We start from the raw sequence: 24,459 nt of genomic DNA on the forward strand, positions 1-24,459 counted from the left end.
ACTAGGTGCAAGTTTGGCTGGGTCAGTTAAGCATCTAACTTCAGCTCAGGTTATGATCTTATGGTTCATGAGTTCTAGATCAGCATCAGGGTCTGCGTTGCAGCTCAGGGTTTGAATCTTGCTTGGGTTCTGTGTATCCATGTCTCTCTGCACCATCCGACCTTGTGCTCTCTTACTCTCTCTCTCCCTCTTTCTATCTTTCTATATTTCAAAAATAAATAAGCATAAAACTCTCTTAAAATGTTTTTATTGTTTATTCATTTTGCACAGAGAGACAGAGACACAGCATGAGCAGGGAAGGGGCAGAGAGAGAGACAGAGAGAGAGAGAGAGAGAGAGAGAGAGAGAGAGAGAGAGAGAGAGAGGGAATCTGAGGTAGGCTTCATGCTCTGAGCTGTCAACACAGAGCCTGACGTGGGGCTCGAATTCACAGACCATATGATCATGACCTGAGCCAAAGTCGGACACTCAACCACTGAGCCACCCAGGCTCCCCAAAACAGAAAACCCTTTTAACAATAAATAATTTAAGACAGGAAACATAAAACAATCTTCTGTTTTTTACTTGATTTCACAGGGCAGTGACTGGATATACATTGGATTTTCATGGTTTTATCTATGGCCAGTATCAGCAGCTCATTTCGGGGAAACTAAAAATTTCAGGCACAAAATATTTTTTAAGAGTAAAAGGGAAACTTGCAAACCTAAAGTTGTTTTCCTAAAGTTGTATATTTGCTTAAAATTCGTGGATATCAAATAATATTACGTGATAGCCATAGTAACACATGTAAAGTTCACCATTTCTACCTTTGCTCTTCTAAATGTGGAATAATAAGTTATCGGGCCTTACAGAACAACTGCTGTTTATTTGGGGTGCTTTCCCTTATCTGTCTTCCATATCACTGATATGTCCTTCCACATGCAGTCTTCTACAGGTGATTCCCTCTAGTGTTTTTTTTTTTTTTACTTTTCAGCTATTATCTTCTTGAACTCTGATTTTGTGTGTGTTTGCTATCTCTTAATTAAGGGTCTCACTTATTTCTTCCCTTTTCTCTGCAGCCCGGCAAGCATCTTGACCATCATTAATTTATATTCTTTATTTAATTGAGGCACAATGCTTACCTCTGTTTCAGCTCTTTTCTGGGTTTTTTATTGTTCTTTCTTTTGGAGCATATTTCCCTGTCTCTCCATTTTGCTTACCTTTCTGCATTTGTTTCTATAGATGAGGCAGAGCAGCTACTCCTCCTACACTTGAAGGAATTGTCTTATATATGATTGTCCCCCTAGGTAGACTCTGTGTGCTAGTTGGTGACATTGGCTGGCTGGCTGAAGCCGTGGCTTGCATGGACTGGGGATCCTGGGGCTTTCTACATAGCAGGTGCCCTGTCAGGATAGTTAAAGCTGAAGTAAATGCAGACTGGGGTGTCCCAGGATTCTGTGTGTTGAGGGTACCCTGGCAGGACAGTTGAAGCTGAAATGATTGCAAGGTGAGGCATGCTGGGGTGCTGTGTATAGGTGCCCTGTACAGGGTGGCTAGAACGTAAGCAGTCTGGGGGTCAGGTTGTCCTTGATCTCTCTATGCAGATGGTTCCTGGGCAAGATAGGTGAAGCTAAAGTGGGTACAAGCTGAAGGCACTGGGGGCTGTACATGCAGAGGATACCTTGCCAATATAGTTGAAGCTGAAGTGAATATAAACTAGGGTGTACCAGGACTTTCCACTGAGAGGGTGCCGTGAAGGGGCCGTGGGAGCTGAGGTGGGTTACAGTCCAGGAATGGCTCTTTTTATATGCTAGTTCCTCTTTAAAGTGTATTGTTTAAGGGGGGAAAGCATGTCATGGGTTTGTGTGTGTCCAGTGCAATTGGGGCTGGTGTGTATTGTGTGCCTGGAACTTACTGAGGCAGCAGGCCAGCTACAGCAACTGGACCCTGCTGTGGTCTATGCTTTTAAGGTGGATGGAGAATGTGGACAGCTGGGTGGCTCAGTGGATGGAGTATATGACTTCAGCTCAGGTCATGATTTCACAGTTCATGAATTTGAGAACCACATTGGGCTTGATGCTGTCAGTGTAGAGCCTTTCCTGAATCTTCTGTCCCTCTCTTTCTGCCCCTGCACTGCTTGTATTCTCTGCTTCTCAAAAAGAAGTAAACATTAAAAAATGTGGATGTAAAATGTAACCCTGCCTTTCTCCAGTCTCTATGACCCAGAGAGAACTCCTGTGGCTCCTCTGTCGTTGACAGAGTTCTAATGCTCTCTTTATTATGACAGTTGCTCTTTTCAAACTGCAGTGTTGTGTTTGTTTTTTTTTTTTTCTTTCTTTCTTTGTTCTGCCCAAAGACAGAGTAGTCTGTTCCTGGTCCTTCCCCAACTGTCCTTGGCAACGTTAGGGGTGAGTGTTCCCTTTGTTACTGTCTCTCTGTCTTGCTGTTTTCTTTCTTGTCTGTCTTTCAATTTTCTATGTTTTGTTAGGCACAATCTGTGCAGTCAATCCTCAGCTCCTCAGGAGGAATTGTTATATCAATGGGTGCAATCCCTAGGGAGCTGGACAAACTGGAAGTACACCTTCTGGCTGGTTCAACAGAAACGTAGTCAGGGAGTTCAGGAACAAGAGCCCCTAGCTCCAGGGGACCCAAAAAAGGTGAGGTTTGGCTACCCATTACTGACAAGATCGCAATTCAAAGGAACTAGTGGAGGTGAAACAAATGGGAAATTTATTCAGAAGCTGACACAAGAAATGCAGCAGACTCACATCAAAGACTCTCTCTAACGTGCTGAAAATACTTCCAGGTTTATGGAAGGAAAATGTGGGACAAAAAGAGGTAGGTATACACAGGTGGTCACTAAGGTCAGGTTGGTCATTGTCTTGGGCTTGAGGGTGGAGTCTTATTGGCTCAGGCAGTCCTTATTGCTAGAGCGGTAGATTCAGTTCCCATTAAGTGATACTTTGCTTTCAGGATCCTGAATTAAGAGATAAGCTGAGGGTGGGGAGGGGGCGCCTGGGTGGCTTGGCTAATTACGCATCCTACTTCAGTTCAAGTCATGATATCATGGTTCATGGGTTCATGCCCCGCATTGGGCTCTGTGCTGACAGCTCAGAGCCTGGAGCCTGTTTCAGATTCTATGTCCCCTGCTATCCCTGCCCGTCCCCCCCTTGTGCTCTGTCTCCCTCTGTCTCAAAAATAAAGAATCATAAAGAAGGAGAGAAGCTGGAAAGAAAAAGTTAATCAATTGGAAAGTTTAAGGTCAATCTGGAGGTAGTTGGAATCTTCTTTCACCTTGGAGGAGTTGAGTTCAAGGCCTTCCTACACAGCCATCTTGAACCGAAACTAGAATAGGGTCCCTCTGAATCCTATTTTGATTGGGGAAAGTTTGGGAGAAATCCAAGGAAGGAGACAATACAAGCAAGGAATCTGCCAGTTCTGTGTACAAATCGACATAAACACCAGTACCTCCCCTGATTACAAGTGTGGCATGTTCACAAAAAGGCATAGAAAAGGCCTTCAGGTTGGAAAAAGTAAAAATAAAAACTATCTTGATTCTTTTATTTATTTATTTTTCAATTTGTATTTTGGAAAGAGAGAATGAGCAGAGACGGGGAGAGAAAGAGACAGAGAGAAAGACAGAGAGAGAAGCTTAAGCAGGCTCCATGCTTAGCACAGAGTCCCACACGGGGCTCAATCCCCTGACCATGGGACCATGACCTGAGCTGTTGAGCACAGCAGTCTGGTAGTCAACTGATGGAGCCATCAAGATGCCCTGAAAACTGCCGCGACTCTTAAATCATGGGGTTATCAACATGAAACAAATTCTAAGGGGTATACATCAGGTTTCTAGAACTCAAACATAATTAAATAAGCCCCAGAATACACGCTCAATATATACAACTCAGTTGTATTTTTATACATAAGCCATGAACAATTAGAATAGGAAATGCTTTTGAAGAACCATTTATTATCACACCAAACATTGAAATACTTACATTTAAATCTAACAGCCATGCACAGGATCTGTATGCTAAAAGCCACAGAAGGCTGATTGGATCAATCAAGGAAGATATAAATAAATGGAGAGATATGCCATATCTACCCATGGAAGCCTCGCTAGTAAGATGTCAATTATCAACTTGATCTAGAGATTCAACATAATCCCAGTCGAAATCCCAGGATTGTTTTGTGGATATCAGCAAGCTGATTCTAAAATGTGTGTGAAAAGACAAAGGAACTAGAACAGCCAAACAGCTCTGAAAAATAACCAAGTTGGAGAACTCATGTTGCACAATTTTAAGACTCAATATAAACCTCCCGTAATCAAGGCAGTGTGATATTGAAGAAAGATGGAGACACAGGTCACAAGATAGAACAGAGAATCCAGAAACTGACCCCATACACAGGCATCCTCACCCAACTTCTGATAATGACATATAGCCAACCTAACAGAAAAAGGGATATAGTCTTTCATCCAGTGTTACTGGAACAATTAAGTGTTCGTATGCAATAGTAATCAATGAACTAAGTGATTAATTGTTTAATTAATCGGTTCATTGTTTAATTAATTAAGAGAAGCCTTGACCTAAATTCATAACTTATACAAAAATTCACTCAAATGGATCATAGATATAAGTGTAAAGTACAAAATTATAAAAGTTTCATAAGAAAGAAGGAGTGATGTTGATTCATTGAATCATTCAATAAAAACTTTTGGAGCATGTAGAGTGAGACAACACAGTCTACGCCCTGAGGATCCACTAGTGAACAAAAGGAGCCAGGATCACTGTGATCTTGGTGCTTAATAGTCCAGTGGGGGGACTGGCAAAGATAATGGAAATAGAAACTATGGTAGAGAATAATGAATGGGGAAAAAAAGGAAATACATCTTGGAGAGGATATAAGAATTGGGGGAAGGGGTGTGAAATACTAGACAGGGTGAAATACTAGACACAGAGGGTCCTGCTGAAAAAGGTGTCAGTTCAATAAATACCTCAAAGAAATGAGAGAACTACCTGCTGACAGGAAGGTGATCTAGGCAGAGAGACCCATGAATTCCCCAAGGCAGGATTGTGAACGTGTGTACTGATGGGAAGCAAGGAGGCCAGTATAGACAGAGAAAGGAGGATGAGAAGAAGGAGCAATAAAGAGGTGAGGGTTGTGGGTCAAGGAGGAGAAAAAGAGGATGAGGGAGAGAAGGATGTAAAGACTGCCACCAATAGACAAGGTGAAGCCAAATCTGGTCATACCTGTTCCTCCGCCTCACATTACCGGCTGCAGATCTTTTTATTTTTTAATTGACATTTACTAAACTGTGTCTAGACCATGAAAAGCTAATTCTACTTGTAGCAACTAATTGAAGCAGGAAAATGGAACACCCTCAATGATCAATAGCAGTGTTTAAATAGGTTATGGCATGCTATGTGGCCTTTAAAATTCATAGCCCTGCAGAACATTTATGACCTAGTGAAATGCTCGTATCACTAGATGACCAGAAATGGGATTCACAGCTACGTAGCTAATTTTGGTTAATGCATGTACATATACCTCTTCCCTGGCGATTATACCACAGTGTTAGAGGTGCTTACCTCCAGGGGCACCTGAATGGCTCAGTCGGTTAAGCATCTGGCTCTAGATTCCAGCTCAGTTATGATTCCACAGTCTATGGGACCAAGCTGCATATTAGGCTCTGCACTGACAGCGTGGAGCCTGCTTATGATTCTATCTCTCTCTCTCCTCCCATCCCTCACTCTTGCTCATCTGTCTCTCATTCTCTCTCTCTCTGCCAAAAATACATAAACATAAAAAAAGGTGTTTAGATATGCTTATCACCAGGTGTTTGACTTATGACCATTTTTCTTTCTTTTTTATTTTTAATTTTCTAACTTTTCTGCAATACACTTTAAGACTACCATAATCATAAAATCACGTTTCAAATAAATGATTCAGTCTAGTATCATTTAAATAAATAAAATATTTCAATTCATAAATTTATTAGGTACATTAAACATATCAAGGATAGTTTCAAATAGTCCAGTGTTAACATTGCTAAGGTCTAGATTACAATGGGAGTCAAGGGATACCTGGGTAGCTGAGTCAGCTGAGTGTCCAACCTCTGCTCAGGTCATGATCTCACAATTTGTGAATACAAGCACCACACCAGACTCAGTGCTATCAGCATAAAACTCACTTTGGATCATCTGTGTCCTCTGTTTGCCCCTTTTCTGTTTGTGCTCTCTCTGTCTCAAAATCAACATTATTTTTTTATTTTTTATTGTTTTAATTTTTTTAATGTTGATCTATTTTTAAGAGAGAGACAAAGTTTAAAAGCTGGGCCAGAGAGAGAGAGAGAGAGAGAGAGAGAGAGAGAGAGAGAGAGAGAGACAGAGAGAGAATCCAAAATCTAAATCCGATTCCGGGCTCAAACTGACAGACTGTGAGATCATGACCTGACCTGAAGTCAGAAGCTTGACCAATTGAGCCACACAGGAGTCCATAAAAACTGTGAGTTTATAAGATATTACATTTGTTTGAAAATCATACAATTGGCTTTACACCATATGCTATTGGCTTTAGGAAAGACTTTAGTGAACAGATCATCAACCCACTTACTCTAATTAATATATTAACTTCCAAAATATCATCTTCAGTGGGTCTGCTCCAGGACCACATCATATTAAACACGAACAAACAAGCAAGCAAGCAAACAAACAGACAGACAAAGAAACAAACAAAACAAGAACTAGTAGCAAATCATGACGCATAATGATCCATCCCACTGTCAACTTTGTTACTATTTTTTTGGCCAAAGAGCTTATTTCAAAGGATTCTATTGCTTTTAATACAGATGAACTTCTGCAATTAGTTCAGCATATAGGTTTGAGGACATACTGAAAATGTAAAGGAAATACATAATTTTATATTGTATAACCTTAGGCCTCTAACTTCCATGAAACTCCAAAAGGAGGACATTACCAGCACCATGAATTCTCTCCCTGCAATCACTCCCCATTCCTGCTCCATCACCCTTCCCCAACGTAATCAATATCCTGACTTTGAGCAACAGAGATTAAATTAATCCATGTTTGAATTTTATAAAAATATAATGGAATAATATGTATTTCTTTAGATCTGGCTTCTTCTGTTCAACATTATAACTCTCATCGAAGTTGTTTTGGATAGGTGTAACTCAGGGATTGGTACTTCCACATTGTATTCCATTACATGATTATTTAACAATTTGCTTATCCCTTCTACTGTTGATTCAGGTTTGGAATGTATGTTTCCATACTGTACTTATTATATGGAAGACTGCTATGAACATTTCCCTATTACTGTGCTCAGCATGAAGCATATCTACTACAGCGCGTTAATGTTTAGTTAGCTGCCTTAGCCTTAAACCCTGGCTGTACATCAGAATCACCCTGATGTCTGGATGTCAGTTCCACAGATCATTCTAATTTGAGCTTGGATTAAGAACCACTAGGGTAGATGTTGAAATCCCCAGACAAAAGGAGGAGATGAATCCAGTTTAAGGAATTCTCAATGGGTTCCTCTTTCTGGACAATAAAATGCAATGTAAAAATTATTTTGTGGCCATATTGACATCTCTTTCCTCCCCCTCCCCCTCCCCCTCCCCCTCCTCCTCCTCCTCCTCCTCCTCCTTCTTCTTCTTCTTCTTCTTCTTCTTCTTCTTCTTCTTCTTCTTCTTCTTCTTCTTCTTCTTCTTTTTTCATAAAGCTCCTACACAAAAAGACTACCTATAGGCTTTAAGAGACTCTGCATGGCTTCCATAATATGTGGAAAATTCCCCAAATTCTCAAAGGAAATGTCTTTAGACATGTTTTAAAAATATGTGTTCCATGATACGGCACACTTGAGTGGGAGATTAGGGTATCAGATATCTAGACATACCCTAGTTTGGTATACCAGCTCCATAAATACTGAGACTGGAAAAGGCAAGAGTTAATTTTCCATGGTCCAGATAAAGAAAGAATTAAATGAGATCTCCTTAGTAGTAACTGTTACAACTGAAAATTTAGTTGGTGCTCTTTAATTTTCTAGTTTCCTGAAACTGCTTTTTGGATTCATGCCCAGAATCTGTCTCGATGAATATATGTCAGAGAATGAAAGCCAAAAACGAACAATGTGACTCTAGAAAGTACTGCAACAGTTAACATTGAGGTATCACAAAACTCTGAAAACACGTTCTTCAAGTTCAGTCTCCAATATGCATTGAGAGGTAGGAGAAAACCGAGGTCATGATACAACTCTTTTGTGAAACGTGAAGATATGTGCAGTAACTTATTATTTTTGTGAAGTTAGGTAATTGCCTCTGGTTTGTGATGTAAACGTTGTTTCAAGGTTGCACTTGAATCCGAAAATTCCTTCAGCAGACTCCCCTCCCACCTGATTTGACGTTGACTCAACCACTTCACCTAGAAAGATTTCTAAACTTTGACCATGTTTGAGTGTTTATAAAAGTTTCTGGAAGCATGGAAGACCTCACCTTTGCCTCCAAGAAACTTATAATATTTGAGGGTAGAAAAAACCCAAATACCATACAAAGCACAGTAAGACTTCAAGGTCAAGTTTCATGTATCAGGAGAAGTCCACTGAGCGAGTGGATCAGTAAAGGCATCTCAGAGTCATACCACAAAGAATCTTAAAGGATGACCAAGTTTCTAGCTGTCAGGCAGAAAGGAGAAGGACAAAGGAAACAAAAGCAAATGTGTGGGACAAAAGGAGGGGCAGGCATTCCAAGAACAGTGAGAACAACCCTGTTGGAGTTTGAGGTTCTTCTACAACAGTGGCCATTAAGTATTTTTGAGGATGACCAAGACTGGGTAGAAGATGAGGTACCTACATAACCCATCAATTCCATAATCTTATGAAAGAAGGTCTTGTTGACAGAGAAGAATTGGAGACCATCAGTTAGAACCTGAAGATGGTAATAACAAAGCAATTTGGTAGACACAAAACAACGAAAAGTTAAAATTCTAAGCAAACTTCTGTAAGTATGTGAATTAATACCCAATCAATAAACAATTGAAATCCATGACCAACTTAACCCCTGTTGTGTTTCTCTGTTAATGGGACATTGTCTTCAGTTGCTCAAGAGGGAAAGAGACTCATTGTCAGTCATTCCCTCCTCAACGTCTTTGTCGTGATCCATTCAGCAGCAGGGGTTCTCAACTCCACCTCCAACGTATGCCAAGCCAGCTATTTTCTCACCACCTTCTGCCTACTCTCCATTTTCGTTCTTAGCCCCATGCTGTCTTTCCCTTCCCACCAAAATCCCAGTCCATTCTTTTCACTGCATCAGGAATGCAATCCAAAAATCCTGAATCTGAGCAGTTCATTCCTCTGCTTAAAACAACCCTCTAATCTCCACTGTACTCAAAATGACACACAGAATCTGTAACGTGACCACCAGACGTTGGCAGTCCTGACTTGCACCCCTCTAATGCCATCTTTCCTCATTCTCCTTTCTTTAGGTGATTGGGACCGTCTCTTCTCCTGGTTTCTCAAACTAGACCCACGTAGGTGCCGCTTAGAATGCATTTTGTGTTTGCTAGTTTTCTTACCGTTCTTGCTACGGGTCCAAGTTTGAATAAAGGACTTTTCTCCCCAAGAAACCTTTGTTGGCCAATCCTCTAATCGACATTTTGTCCCCTGTGTCATTCCTTCTCATAATATTTAGTCTTTTATTTAACAGCATTTTGCCACAAGTTGTAATTACACATGTACCTTTTGTAGCTAAGGTTTGAAACATCCTGAATATATGGAGCGTGCATGTTTGATTATCACTGTGTACTTGAACCTAATAGCACCTGACACCTAAGGTGCTCGATATGTATATCCACAGTGCCTGAAATAGGGCACTTTTAACTATCTCCCGGTGTGCTGGACTGCAATATACATTCAAGTCTTCAATAATCTCTACCACCAAAGTTAATATTCATATTCAAAAAAAGGGATGGGTCACCTCCTCAAGAATAGGAAAAAGAGTTTGCCTTGTTGATAGCTTCTATGGTGTAGCTTACATTTTGACCTACGAAAGACCCCACCCTGGAGATACAGTTTGCATGGATGTAGTGACAACTATGAGGAAATCAAAAAAATACAGTGTTTATTGAGTGTAATGTGCCAGGATTTTTTCCACACGTTTTACAGCATTACCAATAATCTCACAACTATACTGAACATAGGCGTTATACTTCCCCTTTACAAATTGGAAAGCAAACTGTGAGGTATCATTTGCATACAATCTAAGATCTGGCTGGTAGAAGAAATTGATGGGGCCAGGTAATTTAAAAAATCCACAATTTTGTCCAAGGTAACCTCTGGGAAATCAGAAAATGAGCGGCTTTCATAAGTGCAGCTGCCCAGAGCCTTTCAGGGGAGCCGTCTGTGTGGGGCCCGGGCTTTGGCGCCATCACATCTCCAGGATCTCACTACCAGGAGAAACCCCCATTGTTGGGAAGGGCAAGAACATCCATCCATGGCAACTTAAGGTGTTTTAACCCCTGTCAAGAGAGTGCAAACCTCCAATTACTTCATTCGGTACTTCAAGGAGCAAATCAAAGCACACCTCATGGGATTATCAAAACTCACTCTGAGATGAGAAATCAAACAACGAAAGTCATAGCAACGCAAAGCAAGTAACACTTTCCAAAACACACCCCCAGAAGGGCCAGGCCATGGAGAGGGGATGAGCCCACTTTAATGTAGCAGTGCTCTCAGGTGCAGAGCACGTAAAACAAAACAAAACAAAACAAAACAACAACAGCAACAGCAACAACAACAACAACAACAACAACAACAACAACAACAACAACAACGTTGAAACACATAAGGAATAGAAAACTATCCACAATGATGAAACGGAAGAATTACCGTCAGACGAAATTCCAGGAGAAGTGACCGTTAAAGAATTGATCAAAATAGATAAAAGCAGTATAACAGCAAGAATTTAGAATAATTGTCATAAGATTAATCACTGGGCTTGAAAAAAGGCATAGAAGACAGCAGAAAATTTAGTATTGCAGTGATAAAAGAACTAAAAAAAATAGCCATGGTTAATTAAAAAGGCAATAACATAGGGATTGACTTTAATCACTGATACAAAAACAGATAAGCTGGAAACTTGGATGTCTATTACCCAAGTTAATAGTTATGCGATTGTAGCAAAAGGTAATTCTAAAAAACTATTAAATAATGAAAAGCAGAAAGCTAAAATATGTCAAGTTTTAAATACCTAGCATGAGTCGTGCAGCTGTATAGTTGTTTAAAATTCTAGGATATCAAATAATATCATGTAATAGCCTTTGTAACACATGCAAAGTTCACCATTTCTGCCTTTGCTCTTCTACATGTGGAGTAAGATGTGATTGGGCCTTATAGAATATCTGAAAAGATTAATACTAAAAATTAAAAAGTTTTTGAAAGTATATGTTGCTAGTGAGTTTGTCATGTCAAACAAAGTTATAAATAGGTGTTATTTCCAAACCTTATTCACGTGCACTCTTATTATGGCTAGAGTCCATAAAAAGTTATTGCACAATTGCATAAACATGATTACCAGTGCAATCTTTTTTTTTAAGTCCATTTGTTCATTTATTTGAAAGCCAGGATAGAGCATGGAGAATGTACCCTGTAGGTTCTGGATTCTCTCCTTGCTTCCAAATATCTTATTTGGGCTGCTACTATAAAGATGGTAAAACAATATTACCTGTACCATGAACGTGTAAAATATGGTACAACTCACTAGTATCACAATTTTGCTGATTAGCATATGTGTTTACAAATACACACGTGTGCACTGGGTGAAGTTAGATGTTTCATACTTCTATCCATAACATGAGGAATTCAATATATTTTAAAGAGTTAGATTCCAGTTACCAAATCTAATGTGGGATAACATGCACAGTTCTTATTTCTCACTTATTGTGCAATTATGAAGTAAACATAGAGCCCAAAGAGTAAATTCTTTTTATCTACACTTAACTGAACATATATCACTCAAAGTCAAACTTTGGCCTTTCAAAGATGACGTGAGACTGAACGCGGAAAACCCAAAAGACTCCATGAAAACGCTGCTAGATCTGATACATGAATTGACCAAACTCACAGGATACAAAATCAGTGTAAAGAAACTGGTTGCATTTCTATACACCAATAAGGAAGCAACAGAAAGAGAAGTCAAGAAATCACTGCCAGTTACAATTTCACCAAGAACCGTAAAATACCTAGCAAGAAACCTAACCAAAGATGTAAAAGATCTGTACAGTGAAAAGTATAGAAAATGTATGAAGGAAAATGATGAAGACACAACAAAATCAGGAAAAAACAAACAAACAAACAAACAATCCATGCCTATAGAGTGGAAGAATGAATAGTGTTAAAATGTAAATACTACCCAAAGAAATCTACACATTTAATGCAATACCAATCAAAATTGTACCAACATTCTTCTCCAGACTGGAGCAAGCAATCTGAAAATTGGCACGGAACAACTAAAGACCCTGAGTAGCCAAAGTTATGTTGAAAAAAGAAAGCCAAAGTGGGAGGCATGCCAGACTTTCGACTCTCCTACGAAGCTGTAATCAAGATAGTATGACATTGGCACAGAAACAGGCACATTAACCAATGAAACAGAATAGTTAACCCAGAAGAGGCCCCACAAATGTATGGTGAACTAATCTTTGACAAAGCTGGAAAGAGAATCCAATGGATAGAAGACAGTCTCTTTACAAGTGGTGCTGGGAGAACTGAACAGCAACATGATGAAGAATCAACTAGATGACTTTCTTACACCGTGCACAAAAATAAATGCAAAATGGATGAAAGACTTAAATGTAGACAGGAAACCATCAAAACACTAGAGGAGAAAAGAGGAAAAAAAAAAAACCTTTGACCTCAACTGCAGCAATTTCTTCCTTGGCATGTCTCAAAAGCCAAGGGAACGAAAAGCAAAAATTAATTATCAGGACCTGGTGAAGATAAAAATCTTCTGCACTGCAAAGGAAACAATCAGCCAAATTAAAAGGCAACCGATGGAAGGAGTGAAGATATTTGCGAATGACATATTGGTAAAGGGTTAGTGTACAAAATGTATAAAGAACTTACCCAAGTCACACCTGGAAAATGTAATACAGTGAAAAAATGGGCAGAAGACATGAATAGACACTTTTCCAAAGGAGACATCCAGATGGCCCACAGACACATGAAAAGATGCTCAACATCACTCATCATCAGGAAAATACAAATCAAAGCCACACTGAGACACCACCTCACACTAGTCAGTGTGGCTAAAATGAGCAACTCAGGAAACCACAGATGCTGCCGAGCATATGGAGAAAGAGTAACCCTCTCTCACTGTTGGTGGGAAAGGAAACTGGTGCACCACGGTAAGCATGAAACCTACGGACATCACAATGACTCTAAACGCATATCTTTCCCTAATAACACTGAATTTCAATGACTAAATGCTCCAACCAAACAACATAGCGTATCAGAATGGATAGAAAAAACAAAAACAAAAAACAAAACAAGACCCATGTCTTTGCTGTCTACAAGAGACTGATTTTAGACATGAGGACACCTTCAGATTGAAAGGGAGGGGATGGAGAACTATCTATCATGCTACTGGAGGTCAAAAGAAACCTGGAGTAGCCAACTTATATCATACAAAGTAGAGTTTAAATTAAAGGCTGTAACAAGAGATGACGAAGAGCTTTTTATTTTAATTTCAGGGTCTCTCCATCAGGAAGTGCTCAACATTTTAAATGTCTACACACCAAATTCGGAGACACACACATATATAAAACAATTAATTAAAAACATACAGAAACTTGTTGATAAGAATGAGGTTATTGAAGGGACATTAAATTAACCACAGAAAAAAGGATGGAAAATCTCCAAAAGCATGGAGGTTAAAAAACATCCCACTAATGAATAAATGGGTCAACCAGGCAATTTGAGAAGAAATTAAAAGATATAAGGAAACAAATGGAAACGAAATACAACAATGCAAACCCTTCGGGATGCAGCAAGGGCAGTCCTGACAGGGAACAACAAAACAAAACAAAACAAAACAACAATAGCAATAACAACAAACATTGCTATCCAGGCCTATCTCAAGAAACAAGAAAAATCCCCAATACAAAATCTAACAGCACACCTAAAGGAACTGGCAGCAGAACAGCAAGGCACCTCAAACCGAGCAGAAGAAGAGAAATAATAAAGATCAGAGCAGAAATAAACAATATGGAGTCTAAAGGAAAACAGTAGAGCACATCAATGAAACCAAGAGTTGTGTTTTTGAGAATATACACAAAAGTGATAAACGTCTAGCCTAGCTTCTCAACAAGAAAAGAGAGGGGACCCATATAGGTAAAATCACGAATGAAAATGGAATTATTACAACGAATCCCTCAGAAATTCAAGCAATCATCAGGAAACACTATAAAATCTTCCAAGGCAACAAACTGCACAACCTGGAAGAAATGGACAAATGCCTCCATACCCACACACTTGCAAAACTCAAACCGGAAGAAATAGAAAATGTGTACAGACCCATACTAGTGAGGAAATTGAATCAGTTATCAAAAATATCGCAATAAACAAGAGTCCTAGACCAGGTGGCTTTCCTGGCGAATTCTAGCAGACATTTAAAGTAGAGATAATAGCTATCCTTCCCAAGCTGTTCCAAAAAATGGAAATGAAAGGAAAACTTCCAGACTCATTGTATGAAGCCAGCATTACTTTGCTTCCCAAACGGGAAACACAGAAAAAAAGGAGAATTACAGGCCAATATCCCTGATGAATAGGGGTGCAAAAATTCTCAACAAGATACTAACAAATCACATTCAATAGCATATAGAGAGTATTATTCAACACGATCAAGCGGGATTCATTCCTGGCCTGCAGGGCTAGTGCAATATTCACAAATCAATCAATGTGCTACATCACATTAATAAAAGAAAAGATAAGAACCATAGTGCACTGTCAATAGATGCAGAAAATGTATTTGAGAAAATACTGCTTCCTTACTTAATACAAACCCTCAAGAAAGTTAGGATAGAAGGAACATACCTTAAACATCATAAAAGCCATTTATGAGAAGCCCACAGTAAATATCGTCCTCAATGGGGAAAAAGTGAAACCATTCCCCCTGAGATCAGGAACAAGACAGAGATGTCCACTCTCACTCCGGTTGTTGAACATAGTGTTGGAAGTTTTAGCATCAGTAATCAGACAGTAAATGAAATTGAATGTATCATCATTTGCAAAGATGAAGTCAAACTTCCACTTTTTGCAGATGACATGACACTATACATGGAATATCGGACAAACTCCGCCAAAAGTCCTCTAGCACTGATACAGGAATTTAGCAATGTTGCAGGGTACAAAATCAATGTACAGAAATTGGTTGCGTTTTATACACCAATAATGAAGCAACAGAAAGAGAAATAAAGAAACGGATCCAATTTACAATGCTCCAAGAGTCAAAAAATACCTAGGAATAAACCTAACCAAAGATGTAAAAGATCTGTATGCTGAAAACTACAGAAAGCTCGTGAAGGAAATTGAAGAAGATACAGAGAAAGCGAAAAACATCCCATGCTCGTGGATTGGAAGAATAAATATTGACGACATGTCAATATGACCCAAGGCAGTCCTCACATTATATGCAGCCCCAATCACATTGCACCAGCATTCTTCTCCAAGCTGGAACAAGCAATCATAAAATGTGTATGGAAACACAAAAAACCCTGAATAGCCAAAGTAATACTGAAGAAGAAAACCAAAGTGAGAGGCACCACAATGCCAGACTTTAGCCACTACCACAAAGCTATAACCATCAAGACAGCATGGTATTTGCACAGAAACAAATACGTAGACTTAATGGCATAGAATAGAGATCCCAGAATTGGACCCACATACCTATGGCCAACTAACCTTTGAAAGAGCAGGAAAGAATATCCAATGGAAAAAAAGACAGTCTCTTTAACAAATGGTGCTGAGAGAAGTGGACAGCAACATGCAGAAGAATGAAACTAGACCACTTTCTTACACCACTCTCAAAAATAAACTCACAATAGATGAAGGACATGAATGTGAGACAGGAAACCATCAAACACTTGAGGAGAAAGCAGGAAAAATCATCTCTGACCTCAGCATCACCAAGTTCTTAGTAGACACATCTCTGAAGGCAAGGGAACTAAAAGCAAAAATGAACCATTGGACGTCATCGAAATAAAAATCTTCTCCACAGTGAAGGAAACAATCAACAAAACTAAAAGGCAACTGACCGAATGGGAAAGGATGTGTGCAAAAGTCATACTGGATAATTGGCTAGTATCCAAAACCTATCAAAAGAACTCACCAACTCCACACCCGGGAAACAAATAATCCAGTGAAGAAACGGGCAGAAGACTTGAACAGACACTGTTCTAAAAAAGACATCCAGATTGTCAAGAGACACATGAAAAGATGCTCAACAGCACTCCCCGTCAGGGAAATCCAAATCAAAACCGCACTGAGATACCACCTCATGCCAGTCAGAGTGCCTACAATGAGCAAATTAGAAGACTATAGATGCTGGTGAGGGTGTGGAGAAACAGGAACCCTCTTGCACTGTTGGTGGGAATGCAACCTGGTGCAGCCTCTCTGGAAAACATTGTGGAGGTTCCTCAAATCATTAAAAATAGACCTACCCGAAGACCCAGCAACAGCACTGCTAGGAATTTACCCAAGGAGTACAGGAGTGCTGACACATAGGGGCACATGTACCCCAATGTTTATAGCACTACTTTCAACAACAGCCAAACTATGGAAAGAGCCTAGCTGTCCATCAACTGACAAGTGGATAAAGAAGTTGTGGTTTATGTATATACAATGGAATACTACTTGGCCATGAGAAAGAATGAAATCTGGCCATTTGTGGCAACGTGGATGGAACTGGGGGGTATTATGCTACGTGAAATAAGGCAGGCAGAGAAAGACAGATACCATATGTTTTCATCCATGTGTGGATCCGGAGAAACTCAGCAGAAGACCATGGGGAAGGTGATGGGGGGAAAAAGTTATAGAGAGGGAGGGAGGCAAACCATAAGAGACTCTTCAATACTGATAACAGACTGAGGGTTGACCTGGGGTTGGGGAGAGGGGAAAGTGGGGGACGGGCATTGAGGAGGGCAACTGTTTGGATGAACACTGAGTGTTGCGTGAAAACCAATTTGAAAATAAATTACATTTAATAAAAAAAAATCCAGGGGTTGCTCTTACTGAATATGAGGATAGCTTTCCATTTTCAGCACTTTATGAGCGTGAGGTAGTAGTAGCTTAAGCTGCGTAGATGAAAGTTTTGTTTGTGTGTTTAAGAAAAGGAGCTGAATAAAGACAGAGGCCTCTCACATGTATCACGTTGACCTTGGCAAGTTTCTCTTCTGATTGTTACCATGACTTATCGCTCTTAGTGATTCACATAGTTTGGAGTCATCCTTTCATGGGGAAGTGGATTTCAGTTGATCATGGTAGGTGGTCTTTGTAGTATTTTGTGAATGAATTGTGTATGTGGTGATGATGGATGGACTATGCTGGTTGGTTTCAAAAGCACTTACACGGACGGTGTAACACGTTTTCTACCCTTGGAATCCCATACGGTCTCTTACTACTTTGTGTATGACTTACCTGAAATATCAAGAATTGGTAGGTAGTGAATAGGTTTTAGTGGCACTGAATGCCCTACTGGCCACTCACACAGAATTCGTTGACGCTTTGTTCTTAAGCACACAATGACTCGGTCTTCCCTAAGCTGCATGAAAGTGAGCATGGATACTAACTAGGCAAACTGTTTGCTGCTGCTGTGAAGAACAGCTTCCTGAACTGTGAGCTGTAGCAACACACGTATGGAACCCTAAGCAAGGCACAGTACATCGGTATTGTTTGAAAGGGTAGAGTAGTTATTTCAATTTGCCTTTCAGTGCGTTGCATGACAAGGCATTTAATTAGCTAAAACCCTCTTAGAGTCATGTTTGATTGCAAGTTGTGTGTACTGTCCACCGCTAAGTGTCATTTCATGTTAGATGGAATTAATGGAGGCTGAAGCACCCGTGCATTCACCTCTAAGACAACCCTCTTGAACTCGTGAAGAATTATGGGCCTTCTCAGGTAAGACTAGGTACAGGTCTTTCTCAAGAGCATAATCTTAAACACAGCCAAACCTAAGGCAGCTTTGGGCAGCCCACCGTGATAAGATATGCAGACATTGTGACCTCACAAAGCGCCTGGTCTCCTAGCAACTGCGGTGTAACTCTCACAGCCTGCCGCCTGATTTGGCTTCATGGTAGGAAATTCATCAGGGCCCTGCGGCGGCCGCGAGACCTGGCAAGCGCGGGCGGCCCCTAGCGGCCTCACATCCTGAGCAGCATGAAGAGGAGATGGCGCTGGCCCAGGGAGGCCCTGGCCCCGGCCGCCGGGGGAGGAGCCTCTAGCGCTGCAGGAGGGGCCGCGCTGGAGGCGCCTGTGGAGAAGGTGGTGTACATGCGGTGGCAACCGTCGCGACTGTCGCTGGCCAACAGCACCAAGGCGCTGATCGACGCTTTCAAGCTATTCCTGCCCCGCAGCACGGAGTTCATGAGCTCAGACGCGGAGCTCCGGAGCTACCTCTGCAGCCTCAAGCACCAGTTCTCCCCCCACATCCTGCGCAGCAAGGACGTCTACGGCTACTCCTCCCTCCTGGCCCTGGTCCCGGACCCCTGGCACCAGCCCCCCGAGGTCCGCCTCCAGACGCGCCGGCCAGCTGCCAGGCGGAGGCGCCACGGAGCCCGGACGGTGGCGGTCGGCCAGAGGAAGGTGCCGCCCCCGCCGCCACCGTCCCGCGAGGACAGCAGCCCCCGTAAGCCCGCGGCACCCGGGCCCTGCTCCAGGGGCCGCACCCTGGAGGAGAGTGGGAGGGCGGCCACCCCGACGTTGACCACCTTCCCCACCATTCGCGTACCGGGCGACGTGTGGGTCGAGAGCAGCCTGGCAGAAGCGCGGCGCCAGGCGCGCCAAGTCCCGGGAGTTAACCTGGAACCCGTGGTGAGACTCCGCCGCTTCCCAGTGCCTGGGCGTGAGATGCAGGCCACCGCCGCGCGACCTCTCAGCCCCGGGACGGGTTGTGCCTGGAGGGATGAACCAGGGACAGCCTGGACCGCGTCCCCTAGTGTACTTTATGGGCGAAGAAGCACCAGATGGTCCAGGCCCGCGCCCCCGGGATGCGGCGCCGTCTTCTTGGACTCCCGGGCAGCAGTGCCCTCTGCTGCCTCCCAGCACCGGGTCTGCGGAGGGAGGAGACCCCTGGACCGCAAGGGAGGTCCCCTTTCTTCCTAACCCCAGATTGAGATGTCTCCAGGACTGTAGGGGCAGATCCATGTTCTTTCTTGTTCCCTCGTTGGTCTGAAGTCGTCAGACTTCCACCCCCACCCCCTCCAAAGGAATTTGGTTCCATGCTTGTGTAATAAAGCTAGAATTTCCTTGCTGTTCACCCACCTCCCGGCTCCTCCCGCCCCATTTGTTTTTTCTCTTTCTTTCTTTCTTTCTTTCTTTCTTTCTTTCTTTCTTTCTTTCTTTCTTTCTTTCTTTCTTTCTTTCTTTCTTTCTTTCTTTCTTTCCTTTTTTGACTGCCACTCTTTCTGGACGAATATGTGTGGAATATTCCATATATTCTGTGGAATATGTGTGGAAGATCGAATATGTGTGGAAAGTTGTTGTAATAGTTGGTATTCTCAATACCAATTGCAATAGTGGGTATTCTCAATCCCACACCTTTCTGAGTTTTAACTGGATTCCAAAGCTTTGACCAAGGATATTGTCTAAGAAATTCAAGCGTATCACTGTTAATAATGTAAGGATTTGTATGGCTTTGAATGTCATGGGCTCGGTGATTACAAACCAAAAGATTCAAAGTTCAACTGTGTACACATTCTTAAGACGTTTCTAAAGATTTTATATTGAAATGTAATGTTTATGTTTACTGAGCTCCTAAAGGAAATGTTAGACACTTGGAAGGTTTTGTTTAGTAAAATTAACTTGGGAAATTCTTTATAAGTGGGTAAAATTGAAAGTGCATTGAGAAACTACACGGTTTCTATTACAAACCAATGAGTGAATTTCAAAAAATAAATGAATAAAAAACTGGTGCTGGTTATGGACATGGATGGAATCCACTCGGAAATGACTTGGCCTTGTACCAATCTCACATACTGATCTGGGAATCTTTCCAGGATAATTTATTTTAAAATAGAAATCACATAGTGTAAATGAGTATGGGTAAGCGTGGTGACTAAACCTGCATACATAATAGCCGTTGGAATTCTCTGAAGTATTACTGATCTAGAGCGGTGGTACATTTTTTTTTTGGCACAAAATAACTGGTTGAGGTTATCTTTGGGCAAAATAGATTTTCCTCACTTGTTTTTGTCGTTGTTGGATAACAGGAAATATCCACATTACCATGCATTACTCTTATCAATATCATGGCAGTTGGTTAACAGTTTTGCTCCAGGATTTCCTTTATTATCTTATGTCGATGCACAGTTATGTTAGCAGGTATTGGTCTTTTGTTTGACAATCAAAGACCACAGGGATCAAACAGGAGAGCCACACAGAGTACTTTTCACTTTTATGATAGTGTTTATATCCTGTGGCCCAGCATGGAATTCTTGATTATCCAAGTGACCTCAGTTATTGGTGGCAGCAAGACTTAATGGTGTTTAGTCAGTGGTGCCGCAGCCAGATTTTACTGCGATATCGGAAAGGCCAAGGAGTGATTTTGTACCATTATTCTTTCAAGTTTAAGTATTTTGCAATAGAACCATCCATCCCAGGCTGAAACATGACCTATTAAATCTTCAATACTACGGTTTCTCTCTGCTTGGCAGCTTTTTAGGGGAATAATGAGAGTTGTGGTTTTTTTTTAAATTTTCTTTTAATGTTTATTTATTTTTGAGACAGAGAGAGACAGAGCATGAATGGGGGAGGGTCAGAGAGAGAGGGAGACACAGAATCTGAAGCAGGCTCCAGGCTCCGAGCTGTCAGCACAGAGCCCGACGCGGAGCTCGAACCCACGGACCGTGAGATCATGACCTGAGCCGAAGTCGGACGCTTAACCGACTGAGCCACCAAGGCGCCCCGAGAGTTGTGATTTTGACTCTTGAGCTTGTAGGGTTCAAATGGCATAGCTTCCTAATATACAGTTTCCCAGTAAGCCTCATATTCTTTTTTTCACTACTCAATGATAATGTGTTGTTACAAATACTGCCACATGAGTAAACAAAAGTGAATAATTATTTAAAAGATGCAGAGGGTTAAATTATACTCGTTTCATAGGAAGCTTATATAAATTTTCGTTACTAGCTTCCATGGCCAATGGTATTTCAAATACAGAGGTTTTTCTCCCCCACCATTCCCAAAGTAACTGTTTTAGCTAATTAGCCCCTGAGGAAAAGATACATATTTGTACAACTTCCCTATTGTATATAATTGTATAATAATTAAAAATGAATCCAATGACCATATTAGAATGTAATTTCAACATACAGCTTATCGAGGTAGCTTCCCAGAGGGTTTTGAAATTAGATGTAGCTGGGAGGATAACTTTGCTCAGCACAGCTTTGAAACACAACCATTGACACCATGCAGTTATTTGAAGTTAACTGAGAATCTTAGTTTTTCCCTGCTATACCTTGTTACTTTATTGCACTTGAACTTGCATTCATGCTTTGGGTTATCTGGGCTATCTGATTTCGGTTTGGATCTGAATGTCCATCCTGAATTCAATATGTTGTTTAGCTGGTCCCTTAAAAAATATTGCCATTTCTAATTTAAAAAACAGGATGTTAAAAAAAAATCTTTGTTTTTGCTAAGTTTTTAGCAAAACCTTGCTGAAGTTTTGTTTGACAACTTATAAAATGTGAAGAAACAACTAATATAGTTGATTCATATATTAATAGGAAAATGAAAGTATTTTATGTATCCTTTTGGGCAGACCGTGAAAAGGAACTTGACACGGTGGCCTTTCTGGTGAGGCATTCATTTACTGTCTTGTAAAAGGAGTCTGTGCTTAGGTTGTACAGATTTTTGAAATAAATCCCATAGTCTTTATTCATTCTCGTACCTTTATATCTCATATGGCACAAGTAAGGAGGAAGTTTATGACCTTGCTAAGCTTGAGTGCCTATATGTGGTGACTGGCACCTCAAATAAGCTTTTGAATTCCTGATGTCATTTTTATCCCCCTTCTACTTGTCACCCAGCAACTTAATTTTCCTTACAGAACCAGTAATGTTATAATTGTGGAGAGCAAGCTTCATTGTTGTTTACTGTCACTGTTGTGCTGTGTGTTTTGTCCAAGTTTGAGTACACAATTTTTCCAGTATAATTTAAACCGGTGGCTGACACATATTGATTTGCTGTGGGCAAACAATAGTACTAGTGTTCTGAACACTGTTGAATAAAAATGCATGAAACATATTTGAATACAAAGAAATCTGAGCAATTTTCAACTCATAGTTTTTTGGTGTTCCAAGGATTGCCACGGAGCTCGTAAAATGAGTGTTTTTAGTGCATATATAATTTATATATATAATATTTATATTATTTAGTGGATCTATATATAAAATTTGCTTTATTGGTGTGTTTAAAATATTTTTGGTAGATAGTCATGTCTTATGGGAATTAGAACTCAGTTGTTTGTCATGGAATTGAATTGTGTTCTGGGACAGTTTAATGTGCACATATGATTAAGAATAAAAATCTGCTTGTACTTTTCTTTTTAATGTATTAACTGTACATACGTGTTAGAGAATATGCAGTATCTGTCTATTTTCATGATGTTAGAAAGTTTTTGAAATGGAATCTTATGTTTGCATGTGAATCGCAAAACAATGTGAGAAATTTTTATTTCTTTTGTTAACGTCAACACCCTGGAAGCCTGGAGATATGATTTTTATGCTATTTTGGGAGTCAACAGTTTGTCAATATCAAGTCTGATGATCTAGTGAATCTCTGAGACAATGCTTCATGCCAGAGTCCAAACCAGTACCCAGTTTGCCACAATAAAGACTTTAAAACTGCATCAAAGTTCATTTTGAGTCCTGACTCCAACCCCCTTGTAGTAGCGATAGAAAGCCTAACACTCACGTATTTTTATATTATAAAAGAACGTAAGTGTGCTGCATAAGAGTAGCAGCAGTAAAGGCTGTCCTAGAGAATAAAGTAAAGCCAGAATTTTCATTACAGCCTAGCGGGTAGACGTAGAGTGCTAGCAAGGGCAGGATTCATAGTATTATGTGCCCTGGATTTGTCTTTGTGTCTGAGTTCCTATTAATAATTGGAGGCAGCAGCGTACTAACTGTGGATCACATTGCCTGCAGTGGGATGAAAGATTGACCACTGGAAACCATTAGAACTGTACGTAAGTTACAGAAATACTCTGTGCTTTAGCTTCCTGAAGAATCAGATGTGGTTAGTAAAATAAACTATTGGACAACTATAAGGATTAAAAAAGTATGTTAATGGGTGAACACATAGAAAATGCTTCATAAATGCTATTAATTGGAGGCATATGGGCTGAAAATAAATATATATATATGCTGAGAGGTACTTGCGAGTTTAACATCTTGAAAATAGAGTGTGGTCTGAGAAAGCCAAAAGACAAATGATGAGAAGGTAATGTATGAGTGGGTTTAGTTGAAGAAAGAGACAGCAGGTGGTGAGGTTAAGTTGATTTATTAGGTAGTTTTCACTGTTGGAGGTTTTCTAGACTTCCTTAGATATTTGGGGTCTTTTTGTCTTTTGTTCCAAAATATATTTAAAAGATACTGTTATGTATATTAAATTATCTGAGAATTTATACAAATAATAAGAGTTACCGATCACGAACTTGCCAAATGTCAACACGAAATTTTCATTTTGGGTAAGCTCGGTATTGTTTGCTTTAAATCCGTGTGAGTTTACATGTACAAAACTAAATTTGAAGCAATATGTGTGAGTTTTGTACTTCCTGTGTTAAAGGAAACAAGTAAGTGCAGTAGTTAGATTTGAAATAGCAGAACGTTGTTACCATAGGGAATAGATAGCCTCACAGTTGAAGCATGGACACACTCATCTTTAGATTTGGGTCTAATGCCTGTGACTTAGCTCTCTTTCCACTCCCACCTGCAGAAGGAATAACAACATATTCTAGGTTGGGGAGCAAGTCAAAGTTACAGTAGCTGAAATTAACAATAAAAGAATTTCCCTAGATGGAATTTCTCCGGTGGCAAGAAGATCAAAACTGAGCCTGGCTGGAGATTTTGCAAGAGCAATGACTTATCGTCAGCACTCCCTGTCTGGGCAATGTCACCTTACACTGAAATTTATAACATGCGGGACATATCCAGAGCCCAAAAGGAAAGCAGTGCTCAGAAAAGATGGGACAGTATGG

At 40.5% G+C, this 24,459-nt stretch overlaps 1 protein-coding gene across 1 annotated transcript in view; it reads left to right on the forward strand.

The window, feature by feature from the left end:
* Positions 1-24,459, forward strand: part of LOC145715043 (coiled-coil domain-containing protein 71L-like) — an 84,538-nt gene that overhangs the window by 52,671 nt on the left and 7,408 nt on the right. Inside the window, exon 2 of the mRNA XM_081794626.1 lies at positions 18,399-19,199. Coding sequence (XP_081650752.1) covers positions 18,399-19,199 — 801 coding nt within the window. The remainder of the gene's footprint in view (positions 1-18,398; positions 19,200-24,459) is intronic.

Source organism: Panthera onca, chromosome Y (assembly GCF_046562875.1).
Source record: "Panthera onca isolate mPanOnc1 chromosome Y, mPanOnc1 haplotype 2, whole genome shotgun sequence".
Lineage (NCBI taxonomy): Eukaryota > Metazoa > Chordata > Mammalia > Carnivora > Felidae > Panthera > Panthera onca.